The sequence below is a fragment of the Equus caballus genome, chromosome 16, assembly GCF_041296265.1.
Source record: "Equus caballus isolate H_3958 breed thoroughbred chromosome 16, TB-T2T, whole genome shotgun sequence".
In the NCBI taxonomy this organism is placed as follows: domain Eukaryota; kingdom Metazoa; phylum Chordata; class Mammalia; order Perissodactyla; family Equidae; genus Equus; species Equus caballus.
This window is the reverse complement of record NC_091699.1, coordinates 11,887,515-11,903,903: the sequence shown is the minus strand read 5'-3', so window position 1 is coordinate 11,903,903 and position 16,389 is coordinate 11,887,515. Positions and strand designations below refer to the sequence as shown.

The 16,389-nt window shown below is 47.4% G+C and overlaps 1 protein-coding gene across 1 annotated transcript in view; it reads left to right on the top strand.

Annotated features, from left to right (window-relative positions):
- The window catches only part of RUVBL1 (RuvB like AAA ATPase 1), a 36,877-nt gene that overhangs the window by 8,423 nt on the left and 12,065 nt on the right, over positions 1-16,389 (top strand). Inside the window, exons 4-8 of the mRNA XM_001488101.7 lie at positions 6,274-6,425; positions 9,536-9,625; positions 10,395-10,544; positions 12,295-12,358; positions 13,991-14,189. Coding sequence (XP_001488151.1) covers positions 6,274-6,425; positions 9,536-9,625; positions 10,395-10,544; positions 12,295-12,358; positions 13,991-14,189 — 655 coding nt within the window. The remainder of the gene's footprint in view (positions 1-6,273; positions 6,426-9,535; positions 9,626-10,394; positions 10,545-12,294; positions 12,359-13,990; positions 14,190-16,389) is intronic.

The window sequence follows — 16,389 nt, the reverse complement described above, 5'->3', positions numbered from 1 at the left end:
ATTTGTCTCACTGCTATTTTTCTTTTGGCGCCATTAGTGTTGTCTTTGCAAGCACAACAAAAACCCAGCTTTTCTAAATGAAGTGCTTTAGCCATCAGCAAATGTGGGCCTTAGCAGTGGGGCTGGGGTTCTTCACCTGTCAGATGTGGCTATAAGGTGGTTTTTTTAAAAACAAGTCAGATTTTCCTGGCATTCGTATACTTTTAGAGATGACTATCCACTGAAAAGGGTTCAGACTTAGGCCAAAAGCATTGTGTGTCATGCTGCCAGAATGCCCCTGGTCCTGGATGTTGAGCCAGAATCGTGGCCTGTCAGAGAGAGGAAGCCATGTGGGGACTGGCAGAACTGTGAGGCTTGTGGTGCCAATCTTCTCGGGCCTGGAGCCACCATATTGAGTGCTTGTTATGTGCCAGGCCCCTACATTGATGACAGCCTTTCACTCCCCCAAGAGGAAGTTCTCAGTCTACATTTTGCATCTGATGAAATAGAGTCTCAGGGAGTTAAATAACTTGCCTGTGGCGACCCAGCTAGTGAGTAGCAGAGCTGCAGTTTGAACCTACATCTACCTGAGTCTAGAGCCCATGCTCTGAAACTTGCTGCGAGGAGAAAACGGCTGCTCTTCCCAATATTTGCCCCTTGCCAGCTGGGACTTCTGGGCCAGTCTCCTGGCCCTGTTTCTGTTGGTCTAGCTCTGGGAAAATCCCAGTTTCTCCCAGACCTACCTGTATAAATGGCTTATTCCTTTTAAGCTATTTTGAAGTATTTAATGTGTTTCTGTATGTGTGGGAGTCTATCTCTAGGATTTACTTGCTGAGTTATAGGTTATGAACCCTTGTCAGAGGGCCTGTACCATTTTACAGTCCCTTTGCTTGTCAAAGCAAGGTAAGTATTCTTAAGGAAATTTACTAGCAAACTTCAAGGAAATTATGACAGTTGAAGAAAGAATGGATTTGTCTAGCCCAGAATCCTTTCCTCAAGAATGCTCAAGTCTCATTTAAGTACAGTAAGATTGTGTAAGGCCTTAGGCCAGGGTTAGGGCTTTGGATTTTACGTTAAGTGAAAGGAGAAGCAGCTGGAGAGTGGTGTCGGTTTTACAGGAATCCCTCTGGCTGGGGTGTGGGGAGTGGACAGTAAGAAGAGAGGAGAGAAACGGGGAGACCATGAGTAGTCTGAGCAAGAGATGGTGGTGGCAGGGGTGGTAAGTACTGGTGAGGTTCTGGATCTCGTTGGGTGGTAGAGCTGACAGGCTTTCCTGAAGGATTAGATGTAGGGACTGAAGGACAGAGGGCGTGAGGAGGATTCCCAGGTTTTGCCATTTTTGGAGATGGGAAGGTATGGGAAGGAGCAGATTGGATGTTTATTAACTGTGTGCTGTGGATATGGTGGGCAGTGTTTATCTGTACCCCAGTTCTTGGCACACAGTGGGTGAGAGAAGGGAGTGGACTTTGAAGCCTTTCGCTCAAGAAAGATAGCCCTCAGTCTCTGTGTGGCTGATAGACATAATTTGTTTGATTTACACAGTGTTTTTAAATACATTTTGAATTAGTGGCCGGCATTTAGAAATTGGGAGATGTCATATAAATCCCTCTTTCTGGCTTCTGGAAAGAGTCTTTCACTCCCACCTAGCAGCAGTGGGTGAAAGCTGGGCAGGCACTCTCCTTCACGGCGCGGGCCTGCTTTCCAGTCTCCGTGGGACTTGCCCTGCGTCTTTACGCTCCCTGCCAGGTCTCCGTAAGCACTGGAGTTGAGTGTTCTTGTTCTAAACCTGAGAGATTGTGAACGGTGTCTGTAGGCTAAGTTTTGTGTTACTTTGAATATGGACTTTTTATTTTTTTAATTATTTTATTGAGGTCATATTGGTTTATAACTGTATAATATCAGGTGTACATTATTGTCTATCAGATTCTGTGTAGACTGCATTGTGCTTACCACGGGTAGTCTAGTTTTTATCCATCACTATACACATGTGTCCCTTTACTCCTTTCACCCACCCCCCAACCCCCTTCCCCTCTGGTACCCAGCAATCTATTCTCTTTATCCATGTGTTTATCTTCCACATATGAGTGAAATCATACGGTGTTTGTCCTTCTCTGGCTTATTTCACTTAACATAATACCCTTGTGGTCCATCCATATTGTTGTGAATGGGATGATTTTGTCTTTGAATATGGACTTTTTTAAACTGCAAAATATTTATTACTGGAAATATTTTTTACCGCAAAATGTTGGATTTTTTGTGTGTGTGTGTGCCTATTTTAAACTGAAATATAACGTACATATAGAAAAGTATATAAAACAGATCTGTAGGTTAACGATTAATTGTGAAGTGGGTGCTCATGTAGACAGCGCTCAGCTCAAGGTGCAGAGCATGGCCAGCAGCAGACAGGACTTGTGCTGTCCTTGGTCACAGCCCCCTCACCTCTCCCAGCTGTACTCACAGAGTGCCAGAGTTGTGTGGCCTCGTAATGCTGTACACCCTTCTGTGTATCCCCAGACGGTGTGGCTTGGTTTTGCCCTTTTTAAACTTTATGTAAATAGAACCTACTTTAGGTGTTGTCTTTCGCTTCTTTAGCAGTGTTTTTATGTTTGTAAGATTCAGCCCGTGTTTTTACATGTGGTGCCTGTGTGGTTACATGTAGTACCATCCTTGGACTTTTACATCGTTTTAGAATAACAGTGTAAATGGCTCACAGGACCCTCTTCAGGGTTTAAAACCTTTCTGAGTACTTTTTAAAAATTTAATGAACATGTACCAAAGATTGTATTTAGCTTATTAATTAATGAGATAAACAGTAAGATGTTACAACTGGTTCAAATATCTGAGTACTTCTAGAAGGTATTTTTATTTATTTAGAAAATATTTTTCTGACGTTGATAAAATCTGACAAAACTGACCTTTACATGAGTGCATGTGTTTAGGTTGCTTAAAGGTAACTTAAATGCTTTAAAATCTGAAAAAATAGAGATGAGTTTCCTAGGCATCTGCTTTGTGATTTTCTATTTTTGAGGGGAGGGGGCAGTGCACGTCTTTTGATGGCAGCTAGGTGAAGAGAAATTTCTTAATGCTGCCACAGAATAAAAAGGCAGGCCATTGACTGTCTTATAAAAGGACGGCTGCCCCTCTTCCTCTGCCTTTGAATTCCTGTGAAGTCGGCAGAGGGGGTGGGGAGGAAGCGGTTAGTTGACCAGAAATAAAAAGCAAGGAGTCTGTGCCGTTTCCTTGACGTGATGAAGGTCCCTGTCAGGGATTTAGAAACCTGAGCCAGCAGATGAAACCTGTGTCGTTTGTGTTGTCATTGCCAGAGATAGGGCGCGCTCAGCCCCCTTTCCTGGCGAACAGCCGGTTTCATTGTCCGTCACCCATATCCCCTGCCTGCTTGTCAGCACAGAGCAACTTCTAAACAAATGCGGGGCCTAGTGAGAGACGGGAATGCCTTTCTTCCCCCCCTCAAGGAATTTCATGTCACAGTCATCTAACAGTAAATATCGGGAAGCATTCCATTTGGAGGAATTTATCTCTGTGGGATATAACAGTTTTGATGTAAAAAAATCAAAATTCATTTTAAAAGTACAGAATTTTCCAAGTTTGTCACAGTCTTCTGATGCATTCATGTTGTTTGGAAAAATTTTTGTCTTGATGTTTGGGAGCTAAGAATTTGGTAAGGCAGAAATGAAATGTAACCTCTATTTTGGGGCTGTTCCAAAAACTTCCATCTGTAGGCTATAGGCTGTCAGATTGAATGAAGGTAGAGTAGAACTTTTCTTTGACTTTAATATCTGAAAGAGTTTTTGTCCTGACTGGGCTGCTGGGGAAAGAAGGCATCTGACCCAATGATGAGATAACGCCCACATTTAAATGTGGGGAGTGGGGCCCGCCTTGTGGCCGAGTGGTTAAGTTCGCGTGCTCCGCTTCGGTGGCCCAGGGTTTCTCCAGTTCGGATCCTGGGCGTGGACATGGCACCGTTCATCCAGCCATGCTGAGGCAGCGTCCCACATGCCACAACTAGAAGGACCCATAACTAAAAATACACAACTATGTACCGGGGGCCTTTGGGGAGAAAAAGGAAAAATAACATCTTTAAATGTGGGGAGTGATCGAGAGTGTCTGACACCATTAGCAGTGTTTCTTGGTGCCCTTGGGATATTTCCATATCAGCACAGATGTGGCTTGATGGTGAGGACACCCAAATCATATCGGGCCTCCTGCCATCAGAAGTAGTTTATATGGGGCCAGCCCCGTGACTGAGTGGTTAGGTTTGTGTGTTCTGCTTCAGTGGCCCAGGGTTTCGCTGGTTCGGATCCTGGGTGCAGACATGACACTGCTCATCAGGCCATGCTGGGGCAGCGTCCCACATGGGACAGCCAGAGGCACTCACAACTACCATATACAACTGTGTCCTGGGGGGCTTTGGGGAGAAGGAAAAAAAAAAACAAGATTGGCAACAGATGTTAGCTCAGGTGCCAATCTTTAAAAAAAAAGTAGTTTACGTCTCCACATTGTGAGCAGAACAGAGTTTTTCATTTTTTCTTTCGATGAGTGGTTCTCGGCTGTGGCTGTACATTGGGGTCATTTGGGGACGTTTAAACTAACAGTGTTGGCGAGGGTCCCAGTCCCTGAGCCCTGGGGGAAATAGTCTGCTTGTGCTAGGGCACAGGGAGTTGTAGAAGCCCGGCAGGTGGTTCTGAGGGTGGGAACCATGTTTAGATTCCAGCAGAAGTTTAGAGCAGTGTTTTTCCTTTACCAGGTTCCACTAGTATTATTTACTTAAAATATTCATTTTCAAAGTGACTTGCTAATTTTGTGCATACATAAAGTGCACAGAACATGAATATGTAGCTCCGTGAATAATCATACATTGAAAACCTGTGAAACCAGCATCCAATTAAGAAAAAGAATTTTGCCAGTATCCCCTCGAGTCCACCCCGATCGCCATCCTTCCTTCCTTCTGCAGGTAAATGGCTGTCTTGGTTCTAACATTAAACTGTAGTGCTCCAAACTGGGCCTGGGTTTAGTGCTGAGGTTGCGGTGCTATGGTGACGGGGGCCACTGCACACTGTGGCAACCTCCTTGGATACCCCGGGCTTCATGAATATGCAGAAGTGTCTATAGGCAGGTTTCTTGGATCTGAGATGGTCTGCCTCATGGCACCCCCTCACCCTTAAGTGACTTCCTTGATTCATCCATTCATCCGTGCCTGTGATGTGCTAGGCCCTCAGCCTAGGTATTGACAGTCTAGTGGAGGGGTGATCAGGTCTGCAAGTCCTGGCAGTCCTGTGCGCAGGTGCTGTCCCACTGGGAGGCACAGGTTGCCATGGAGTGATCTGGAAGGTGAGGGAGAAGGGTGTGTCAGGGAAGCTTTCTAGAGGAGTAAGTCTTGAACTGAAAGTCTGCAAGGAGGAATTGGCGAGGCCAAAGAGGAGGGATGGGCGCTTCAGGCAGCAAACACATTGTATAAAAAGCCATGGAGGTTGTGTTCAAAAAAGTTAATTTGCCAACAAACATTTATTGAACAGCTAAAGTGGGTGATATTAGAATGAGTAGAGACGTCTGCCTTCATTTATAGTATTCTAGTCTGAAAACTGTAGATTCTCGCCCATTGCGGGGGGGTTGCTGTGGAAATTAATTGTGGCCTTGGAAAACTTACAGAACAACCCACTGCAAATAGTGAATGACAGCTGGGTATTTCTTCTTGGAGTGTACAGTGAGGAGCAGCCAGAGGCTCAGAACACCTGGCAGGGTCAAGTATCACCTGCTACTGGCGTGGACCTCTACATGCTACTGTATACCTTACTCAGGCCTGATGGTGTCGGAGGGGTATAGTGAGTTATTCCATTGGTTTTAAAATTTTTCTTTGGGAGTCAAAAATGTAGCAAACAAGGGCACGCATAGTTGCTGTCCTGGTGGAGTAGAGCGGTTTGGGTTCAGAGGCTGGAGCAGAGGTTGATGCTCAGTCCCACACCTTGGAGGCGCAGAGGATATCTGCAGAAGTTTTGAGAAGTATAGCTTGCCTGTCCAGTTCTAGACATGAACCGTTGAAAAGTTGATATAAAATTGTTTTTCTGCACTCTGAACAGCTCCTCCAGTGTACATGTGTGTTTGTGGTGCTTTTCTACCCAGGATGACACCCTCGAATGTACATATTAGTAAGCCTGACTTGGCACTTCTTGTGACATGGAAGTTTTGTGGCTAAAGAGGCTGTTAAGGAGGGAGAGAGGGAAGATGTGCAAGAGAGAATTTTGCTTCTCTCCAGGGCTCATCTGTCATCTCTTTCAGGGCTGCGGATAAAGGAGACCAAGGAGGTTTATGAAGGTGAAGTCACAGAGCTAACGCCATGTGAGACAGAGAACCCCATGGGCGGGTATGGCAAAACCATTAGCCATGTGATCATAGGACTCAAAACAGCCAAAGGAACCAAACAGTTAAAAGTGAGTACATGCTTGTGGGCTCTTGTCTCTTGCCTCAGACTCTCTCAGCGCTGTGTGGCCTTGGACAGGTGGGATAACCTCTCTGTGTCTCAGTTTCCTCCTCTGTGGACTATGGGTGATGATACGTCACTGGGCCATTTGAGGATGTGATGTGTGTAAAGCAGTACCTGCTATAGCGCTAGTCCACAGGAGGACTTACTTTTCTCACTTACTCCCAGGACATTGTGTCTGTTAAAACTTGAGGTGTGTGGCTAGCTGGGTCTACCTTCTCTTGTCCTATATCCCATATTATGACCATGTGTCAAAGGCCCTGGGCCTGTCTCTGAACCTGGACATTACTGTTTCTGTTCTCAGTGCCCATGCTCACAGAGAGAAGCAGCATTGAGTCACCTGGTAAGAGCTGAATAACAGACGATGGATGAACTTCCCAAAGGGCTAAATGCAGAATCCTGACTGCAGTCCCCTTTGTGTGTCAGGGCCTAGAAATCTGGAGGGGCTTCCATGGTTGTTTCTGCTCAGGCTAGGGCCTCGTGGTGGCGGCCGTGTGGATGGCCCTGGATGACCATCCTCAGACACCTAGCCTGTAAACCTTTAGGATGCGGGCAGCAGAGGCACCTGGGGGAAGAGCATGGATTATGGAGTCACACAAAGTCCAAAAGGGAATCCTGGCTCTGCCACTGACGGCAGTGTGGCCTTCAGCAAGTGACTTCATCTCTGGGCAGTGGTTTCTTTACCTGTTAAGTAGGAGTGATAATCGCCTGTCTCACGCAGTTATTCCCAGGATCAAAGTTGTAGCTTTGAGTGTGGCACCTAGTTACCTAAGAAGTGGTGGCTATTGTTGTTACTGTGAGAGCCTGCATTTATAGAGAAATGGGCCATCTGGATTGTAAGCTTTGCTTGATTATTAATAATAAATGACATTAGCATGACAGCTCTCACTTATTGTATGTGCTAGGCTCTAGGCTAGGTGCTTCAACAAATATTTCATTTATCGTCATTTATAACTTTATATATGTGTATGTGTGTGTATAATTTCCATCATTTTACAGAAAAGGAACTGAGGCTCTTAAAGAGGTTAAGCAGTTATCCTAGGATCATACAGCTAGTGAAGTAGCAGAGTAGACTCTCTGAGTCCTAACCATTATGCTGTCTGCCCCCCAACTTGCTGTGTGACGTTTGGAAGTTAGTTGAGCTTTCTGGGCCTCCATTTTGTTGTGTATAAATTGTGATAGGTTGACCATAGAATTTCTCCGTCTTTGCTCCCCTCTGCGATTTTATGGTTCTTTGATTCTGTAAGGTGGTTTCTTGGTCACTGCTTTATGGAGATGATAAAAATGTCACTTTTTCAAAGGGCCATTTTTCTTTTTCCTAACAGGGTTTCCATCTCAGGAGTTTGCCTCTGCAAATACCTTTTTTAAGCCTGCCCCTCATCTCTCCCATTCTGTCTTAGCTTTCTTAGTGGGATCTGCCACCTTTCCAGTAATTACATCTTCAGTCAGTTCGTTTGGGAAATTAACCTATATAAAAATGCTTGAGGCAAGAAAAAAGACTCCATCTATATTTATGTATACACACTCCCCAGTGTAGGATAGACACAATAAGGCCTGCAGTTTAGATTTCAGCCATCCATAAGGCTGTTCTGCACATGATTTCTTTACGAAAAGGACATAAGGGAGAAGGTGAATTTTTTTCTTCTAAAATGAATACTTCTAGCTACTTTGAGCATATGTATAAGATATTTGGATGTCTGGAGCTCAAATGCTTGGAGGAGATTTAAGCATGAAGGAGGGGAATAGTATACTTGCCATCATGATGGAGTGCCTCCCTCCTCCCAGGCCCTGCATTAGGGGCCTACCAGCCGTTGTCCCTCGTGCCCACAACAGTGCTCCGGGAGGCCGCCGGTCTGCCCAGCCAGTGAGGCAGAGCCCGATTTGTTCCTGTCGTTGCTGTTTGTAACATCTTCATTGAGATATAATTGTAAATAAAATTCACCCATTTTAAGTATACAACTCAAGGAATTTTAGTCTATTTACAGAGTTGTCCACCCGTCACCACAATCTAATTTTAGAACATTTTCATCATCCCAAAAGAAACCTCGTGTCCATTCGCAGTAGCTCCCCATTCCCACCCCTGGCCCCTGGCAACCACCCATCAACTTTCTGTTTCTGCGCATTGCCTTTTCTGAACATTTCATGTAAATGGATCATGCAATATGTGGTCTTTTGTGTCTCTCTTCTTTCGCTGAGTCCTTAATGTGGTTTGAGACAAAGCCCAAGTTTTTTCACATCGCCTAACACAGCTTTCCTTGATGTTTAACCGAGAGAAACTTATTTCTAAATACTGACTCCTAGAATACTGAGCATGAAGGTAGCCTGAATCTGGACGATCTGGAGAAGAGCAACAGTTCCTTGAATGTGCTGCTTTCCTTTCCTGGAGATGTGAGCAGGCAGTCCCCGGGGAGCCAACACCGGGGTTTGAATCAGAAGGCTTGGGAAAGAGCCCGTATTAGGTTCCCCTTTGAGTTTTACACATCTGTGACCATACCTGGGTGCTGTTGTATAGACAAGCAGACTGAGGCTTAGAGAGGCTTGTCCAAAGTCAGGCCCACAAGATGCGGGCCACAAAGAATAAGCAGGTTCTGGCAGGTGCTTCAGTTGCAGAAAGTTCTACCCCTACCTGTGGTGAGTAGAGTGAAGGATTGCAGCAGGGATAGCAATCTCAAGAAGGGGCATTAGGGCCTGTGGTCCCATCGACAGTGTGGGCCCCACCTAAAAGCAGTCAGGGCCATATTTGCCAGTTTGCAACCCCATGAATAAAGAGAATTTGCAGAATAGGTCTCCACTTTTGTCCCTCCCATGCCTGTCACACAGGCAGGCACGTGCGCTCACCCTCCTGCTTTCTCTAGGACACTCAGTCCCCCAAAGGCAGTCTCACACATCCTAATACATGTGTGCACGCACACACACACATACACACACTCAAATATACTCCCTCCATACGGTCATTAGCTACCTCAGGTCTCTTGTGGAAAGGCACCTTACAGTATGTCAGAAATAAATAATATGTATTATAGTTCTTTGATTCACATTTTTTTGTTTTATTTTTTTAAGCTGGACCCCAGCATTTTTGAAAGTTTGCAGAAAGAGCGAGTAGAGGCTGGAGACGTGATTTACATCGAAGCCAACAGTGGGGCCGTGAAGGTAAGGCCACGATTTGTTTGCCATGAGGAGACCGAGGTGAGAAGGAAGCTGTTTTCTTCGTGGGGTCCGGGGTGTTTGGGGAGGGGGCTGGAGTCTGGTGCAATGCTGATGCAAGGTCAGCAGTTGCCCCTTTGTGTTTAATAAAGTTTGCTTTCCCTTTATCTTCATTCTTTAACCTTCTCATGATTAAAACAGACAGTCTGTTAGAAAAATACTAAAACCTGTTTAGAGGGGGAGTACAGGGTGAGAAAGCAAAACAACTGTAGTCATTTTCAAATTGAAATGTGCAGTGTATTTAATCTTCCTTTTATCTCTTTGGTATTTTCTTCCCAAGATATATGCATGTGGAAAGGAATGCTGCATTAGTTGGCATTCTTTTTATATCTGATTTTCAGTGTCCTGTACAGTGTTCCTCACTGTTTAATGGATGAGTATAATACTTCATATCATACAATAAATCACCCACCTACAAAAGAGTCTGAACAGCTCCCTCCGTCTCCCTTTATCGGGAATTGCATACAGTTAAAAGAAAGAGAGGAGGAAAAAGGTTCTTGGAGAAAGTATCAGGTGTTTTCAACTGGGTTTTTGGAGCCCAGTGATGAGCAGATAGCTTCCTCCTCTCGGCGGCAGGGAGTGGGGCGCATTTGGAGTTTGTCAGGCAGGCTCTCGGGTCTGAGCTGGGACTCAGACCTTTATCTCACTTACACTCTGCGTTCGGGGACTTGGCAGTAGAGACTCACCAGCCACTCAGATTTCTCTCCTTTTGCAGAGGCAGGGCAGGTGTGATACCTACGCCACAGAATTTGACCTTGAAGCTGAAGAGTATGTCCCCTTGCCAAAGGGGGATGTGCACAAGAAAAAAGAAATCATCCAGGATGTGACCTTGCACGACTTGGATGTGGCCAACGCTCGGCCCCAGGTGCTGCTCAGTGCGGGCGTGACCTGGCACACCACCCTTTTGTGTGTGCACAGAAGCTCTGGGAATGAATTGTCAGTCTTGCTGCCTTTCTTGGGGCAGACAGTCCTTTTCTATCTGTAATGTTCAGCAATTAACATCGACATGAGCTAGGAGGGACTCCTTTGTTCCAATTCAAATGCTCTAGTCACAGATGATTTGGTGTGTATTGTTTCTCAGCCTGGCCAAGCCTCTGGCCCTGAGCTAGCCAGCTTCCTCTGTGGCTTCTCTCCAGCAGCGGTGCATGTCTGGGATTCTCTGGGTGTTAATGGCGGGAGGGCAGGAGTGCTCTCTGTGCCTTTTGCAGGTTTCAGAAGGCCTGTCAAAGCTGTCTCTTCTCCCTGCTTCCCCCTGTGTCTTCTCCTCATGCCTGGTAGAAGATGGGTACTTATGTCTTGACTAATAAACGTGGCATAGTGCAGTGTAACTTTGTGACACTTCTGGGAAATGTCTGATTTACAAAAACCCGACTCTTCCCTGCTAGTGGGCTTTCAGTTTGGTTTCCGCTTCATTCTAAAGGAGCCTCCTCTTTACTAGGAGGGACTAGGCTTTCTAACTTGGAATTTGTTTCTTGGGCGTTTTGTCTCTTGGAGCCTTGGCCAAGAGACTGCTGAAGAAGCATCTGGGACCAACAGGTCCCCTCAGTGTGTGGAACGGCTTTCCCCAACCAGCCTCCAGGGAGCCTTTGACTTGGAGGAGCGCCGGGCCGAAAGTTGGAAGTCAGGCGTTGCGTCACTCCTACACTGATGAGCTCCTCTAATTAGCATGTTGGTCACTGGGTTTTCTGAGAGTCAGGGCTCTCTAATTTTGAGTTTCCTCCTCTGAGGAAAGGACATAATAGTTCCTCCCTGGTAGGGCTGTTTTGAGCGTCAGATGCTGTAAGTACCAAGGAAACACTTGTCCCTTTTACTGTTGAACATATAGTGAGCACTTCAGTGTCCCAGGGTCTGGTAACCAAGAGGCGATCCTGAAATACTGGATAAATGACCACACGGCAGCCTCTTCTTGCTGACTGCACTGTGAGGAGCTGGCGGGAGGGTGCAGGCAGGTGGTGAGCCTGGTACGAGTCAGCCGTTCTACAGGGACGGGCTCACTAGACTCCGAGCACCTCCAGGTCAGGACTGGGTGAATGTGGCTGTGGAGCCAAATTTAAGGAGAGGAGATGCGGGAAAATAATTAGGTATGTCCTCACACTTTGACAGTCCGTCTGTCCCCAAGGGGGCCCAAGCATCGGTGGGGGGGGGTTGGGGGTGGGATCAGATGTTCCATAGCGGGCATTTGCCCTGAACTTTAACGGATAACTGGGAGCTCCCCAGGGAAGAATGCAGCTGTTGGCAGATGGACTAGAGTACGCAAAAGCATTGAGTCACGAAAGAGCGTGGCGTTCAGGGAAGTTAGTCCTGTGTGGCTCGTCAAGGTTTTCAGGGCTGGGAAAAGATGCAGCTGGAGAAGGAGGTAGGGCAGGCTCCACAGAGCTTGCACTTCCCATGAAAGGGATTTCATTTGATTCTTGCAGGTCAGGGGGAACCTCTTAAAAACTCCTCTGTGTTTAGAAGCTCCTTAAGCTTTCCAGTGGGGGTGTCTCAGGGTCCCCACGCCTCAGGACCCCTGTCCAGTTGCCACATTGGGAACCGGTGGGATGAGGGGGTGGTGATGAGGCTTTTGCAGCTGGCTTAGAAAGCAGGACTGACTCTGTAAGTTTTCTCTCATGCAGGGGGGACAAGACATTCTGTCCATGATGGGCCAGTTGATGAAGCCAAAGAAGACAGAAATCACAGGTAAGAGAAACAGCAAGACCTGTGAGCCAGAAGCAGAGCTGGAGGGCCCTGGTTCTCATAGACTGTGTGAAGCTCTCCAAGTGAATCCCTGCACCTGGGGACCTGCCTCAGGGACAGGTTCTTTCTTCCTCTTGTTCAGAGCCTGACTTACCCTAACGGTCTGCGGGGCTCTCTGACCTCGTGTGCTGCCACACTCCTCGTCTTGTCTGCATTCAGTATCCTTGCACCATCTTTGGAGGTGGAGGCCGTCACAGTCTCTGGTCCCTTTTAGGTCCTAGAAATGTGGGTTGTGTCACCCCAGCTCTGCAGGATAGCTCCTGCAGAGCACACCTGAGCATGGCAAGCTCTGCTGCTTTGGGGCCGTGCCCGCCTCCCCTGCAGGCCATGGGCAGCCACCTAGCCCTCCCTGCGCTAGCCCTCCCTGCGCAGCCGCCTGGGCACTTGCCGGAGCATTCCTTGGCAGGAATGTTGCTGCTCTCTTGTGGACCTTTAGTTTACCTGCTTCTCTTCCCCACTGGGACGTCCCTCTTTTTTCCAATTACCACCTATAGCTTTGTCACCTTAAAATGTAGGCAATAAAGCATTGTCCTCTTTAAAGTTTTAGCCAGCGTGCTGTCTATCAGAGTCATCAGTAGCAGTTTCTGTACAGTCATGCGTGGCTTAACAATGGGAACATGTTCTGAGAAACGCATCGTCAGGTGATTTTGTCGTTGTGTGAACATCACAGGGTGCACTTACACAAACCTGGATGGTACAGCCTACGACACACCTAGGCTATGTAGTAGTAATCTTATGGGACCCCCGTCCTGTGTGTCTGAAATGTGGTTATGTGGTGCGTGACTGTATTTTGACACGCTTTGGCCCGTGCGTCCTCTTTTGGCCCTCCCCTGCCTCATGGCTTTGGTGGGAGGTGCTGCGTCGAGTCTTCATGCTGTGTGTTTGTGAGCCGCTCCCTCCTGACGGTAGTGCAGGAGCTGGTTTAGGAAATGGGAACTGTCACTTTAGGTGGGTTATTTAGCTTTGGAGAGATTAGTCTCTCTTGGAGCTGAGATTGGACCTTTCCTCAGAAGCTTTCATTCCTCATGGGTTTCCTTCTAGAAAGGATTCTAAATGCACCCTATTCCTTCATCCAGGCATTGATTGAAAGTTAATTAACCTAAGCTTTGTCATACAGAGCCATAAGAAAGGGTCATTTTCCGAGTACAGAACAGGAACATTTGCATCTGAAAACTCCTTTCATCCAGGGCTCCGTAACTCCAGTGTCTCTGGGATCAGGCAGGGAGCTCAGCTGGGTGGGTGTGAGTAATAAGGCATGGTGGGGAGTGTGACAGACTGGGGAGAGCACGCTCTTGTGAAGACATGAAGAACATTGTAAAAGCCATTTACTTAACAAAAGACATCTTTAGGGGAATCTGCCAATTTTGTGACCTTTAGTTATGATTATCCCTATTTTCAGATGATGAAACTGAAGCCTGGAGTGGGGATGTAACGTGCCTGGGGTCACATAGCTAGCAGTAAAACTAGCCTCCACACTTGGGTTTAGATTGAATTCGGGTGGTGGGGGGGAAGAGAAGGGTGGCACTCTCCCCAACCTGGTACTAACCTTGTCTGTCTATCTTTGCTGCCTCCTAGACAAACTTCGAGGAGAGATTAACAAGGTGGTGAACAAGTACATTGATCAGGGCATTGCTGAGCTGGTTCCAGGTGTGCTCTTTGTTGACGAGGTCCACATGCTGGACATCGAGTGCTTCACTTACCTACACCGGGCCCTGGAATCTTCTATTGCCCCCATTGTCATCTTTGCATCCAATCGAGGCAACTGTGTCATCAGGTAAGGTGGCTGCCTGCCAGCCATGAGGTTTTTCCACCTTCCATCTAGGCTCATTTGTTCTTCTGGGATCACTTTAAACCAATAACGCCATGAGTCAGGATGGGGATGAAGGGAGGTCAAGTTCATTTTGAGAGAAGCATGCCAAAGTGGCATGCCTTTGTAGTCACTAAAGGCAACAGCCACCCTGTTAATGAATATGAGGGCCTCTCACATGGTCTCTGAGGTTACAGCGTGGTATGATTTGGTCATTCAGTTGGAGTGGGTGAAGCTAAGGTCAGATGGGCTGGCCTTAGGTGATGTTACATATATTAACTTCCTCTGTCCTCATACTAGCTCTGAGAGGTAAGTATTCTTGGCTTCATTTTTCAAATGAGGAAACAGAATGGCAGCATAACTTACCCCTGGTCCTAAAGATAGGATGAGAACTCAGGTCTTTCTGATAGTGAAATCAGTATTTTCTCTCTATCCCAGGCCTTCTTGGAGCCATGGTGGCACCTGCCCCCAGCCCCACCTGCTTAGGCCTGCCTTTGAGAAGGGTAGATGTTGATTGATTCCTGGAAGACACATGCTCATATGATGCTCACCCTGCCAAGATGGACTTAGGGCTGAGACAAGGGACTTTCTGGAGGTTCTTTTTTCTCCTAAGTACCCTGTAGGCCATGAGCCCCAGAGAACATAGCATCTTTCCAGCTCTCAAGCCTAAGTGTCAACATCCCCATACTTGGTAGTTTTCTTGTACTTTTGCATCTGTTTGAATGGCAGGACCTGGTCTCAGCAGTGCTAGGGGCCTGAAGGAGGGTGGGGAGGAGCCCCTGTTCAAGCCTGCAGCAGGGTAGTAAGGGGGAAACAGAGCCCCGGATCTTGTGTGCTCCTGGCAGCAGGGGTGATAGGAATCTGGACAGAGACCCTGGGGCCCATGAGTATCTCAGCACAGAGCAGGAGCCAAACTGAGTTAGGAACCCAAGCTGCTGATGCACCTAGACCTGCCTCTGAATGGTGGTGGGTCATATCCAGGAGTTTAGCCAGCTCTTGATGGAGAAGCCTTGTTTCCGTTGAGGTTGTCCAGAAGCCATGCTGCTGCCTCTGGGGCAGGCCTCCCCTTTGTTCCCCCCTCAGGTGATTGCTCTTGCTAAGAATTAAGATTTGCATGCATGATTTAAGTTCATGTGGCAGCATCTTGTGGTAACTCTTTGAATCCCTGTAATGCTGTCTAGACAAGATCATCGTCACAGTGTTTTTTGCAGTCTTGGAGAGAAGGCCCCTTGTGCCAGATCCAGGCCAGCTGTTGGTGAGAAAAGCCAGGCTACTTGATATGTGGCCCGGTGCTTGGTGAGCCTGGCATCCTTGCTGCACACACCCTGTAGGTTTGCTGGACTTCCCTTGCTTTGTGCAGGCCTGGCTTCAATCTGACAGCTGGTGGAAGGGCTTAGCCTGGACAGGTGGCGCCCCCTGCTGGGGAGCTCTGCTAACAGGCTCCCCTTCCTCACAGCGGATAACCCAGCCCCGCAGATGCCTAGAGTCTGGCAGCTTCTGGCAGGAGCAAGATCGCTTAGGACCCAGAGTTCCTTCTCAGTCCCATCCCAACTGCGAAAAAGCTGCATAGGAAGGTGGCTTAGATCTCCGACCTTGCCCAGTGGGGACAGAGCTCCCTGGTCAGCCTGAAACCTGGGAGACTTGACCCAGCCCCATCCAGACTGATTTGGTCAAGGGCTGCTTCCTGTCGCCAGACTGCAATTACCCAAGTGGCGAGAAGATGCTCAGAGTGCGAATCTTACTGCAGGTCTGCTGAGGTAACCAAATTTGGGATGTACGCTCTAGAAGAGGATTTTGTTCCAGCCCTAGCAACAAATTTGTTGTAGTAGTGATAATAATAATGTCAGGGGCTGGCCTGGTGGCACAGTGGTTAAGTTCACATGTTCTGCTTCGGCGTCCCGGGGTTCACCGATTCAGATGCTGGGTGCGGACATGGCACTGCCTGGCAAGCCATGCTGTGGCAGGCGTCCCACATATAAAGTACAGGAAGATGGGCACGATGGTAGCTCAGGGCCAGTCTTCCTCAGCGAAAAGAGGAGGATTGGCAACAGATGTTAGTTCAGGCCTAATCTTCCTCAAAAAAAAAAAAAAGGTCAAAATAGCAATGATAAGAATAATAGCCAACAGAAATTGAGGAGCTCTTTCTGTGTTCCAGGCACATCCTACT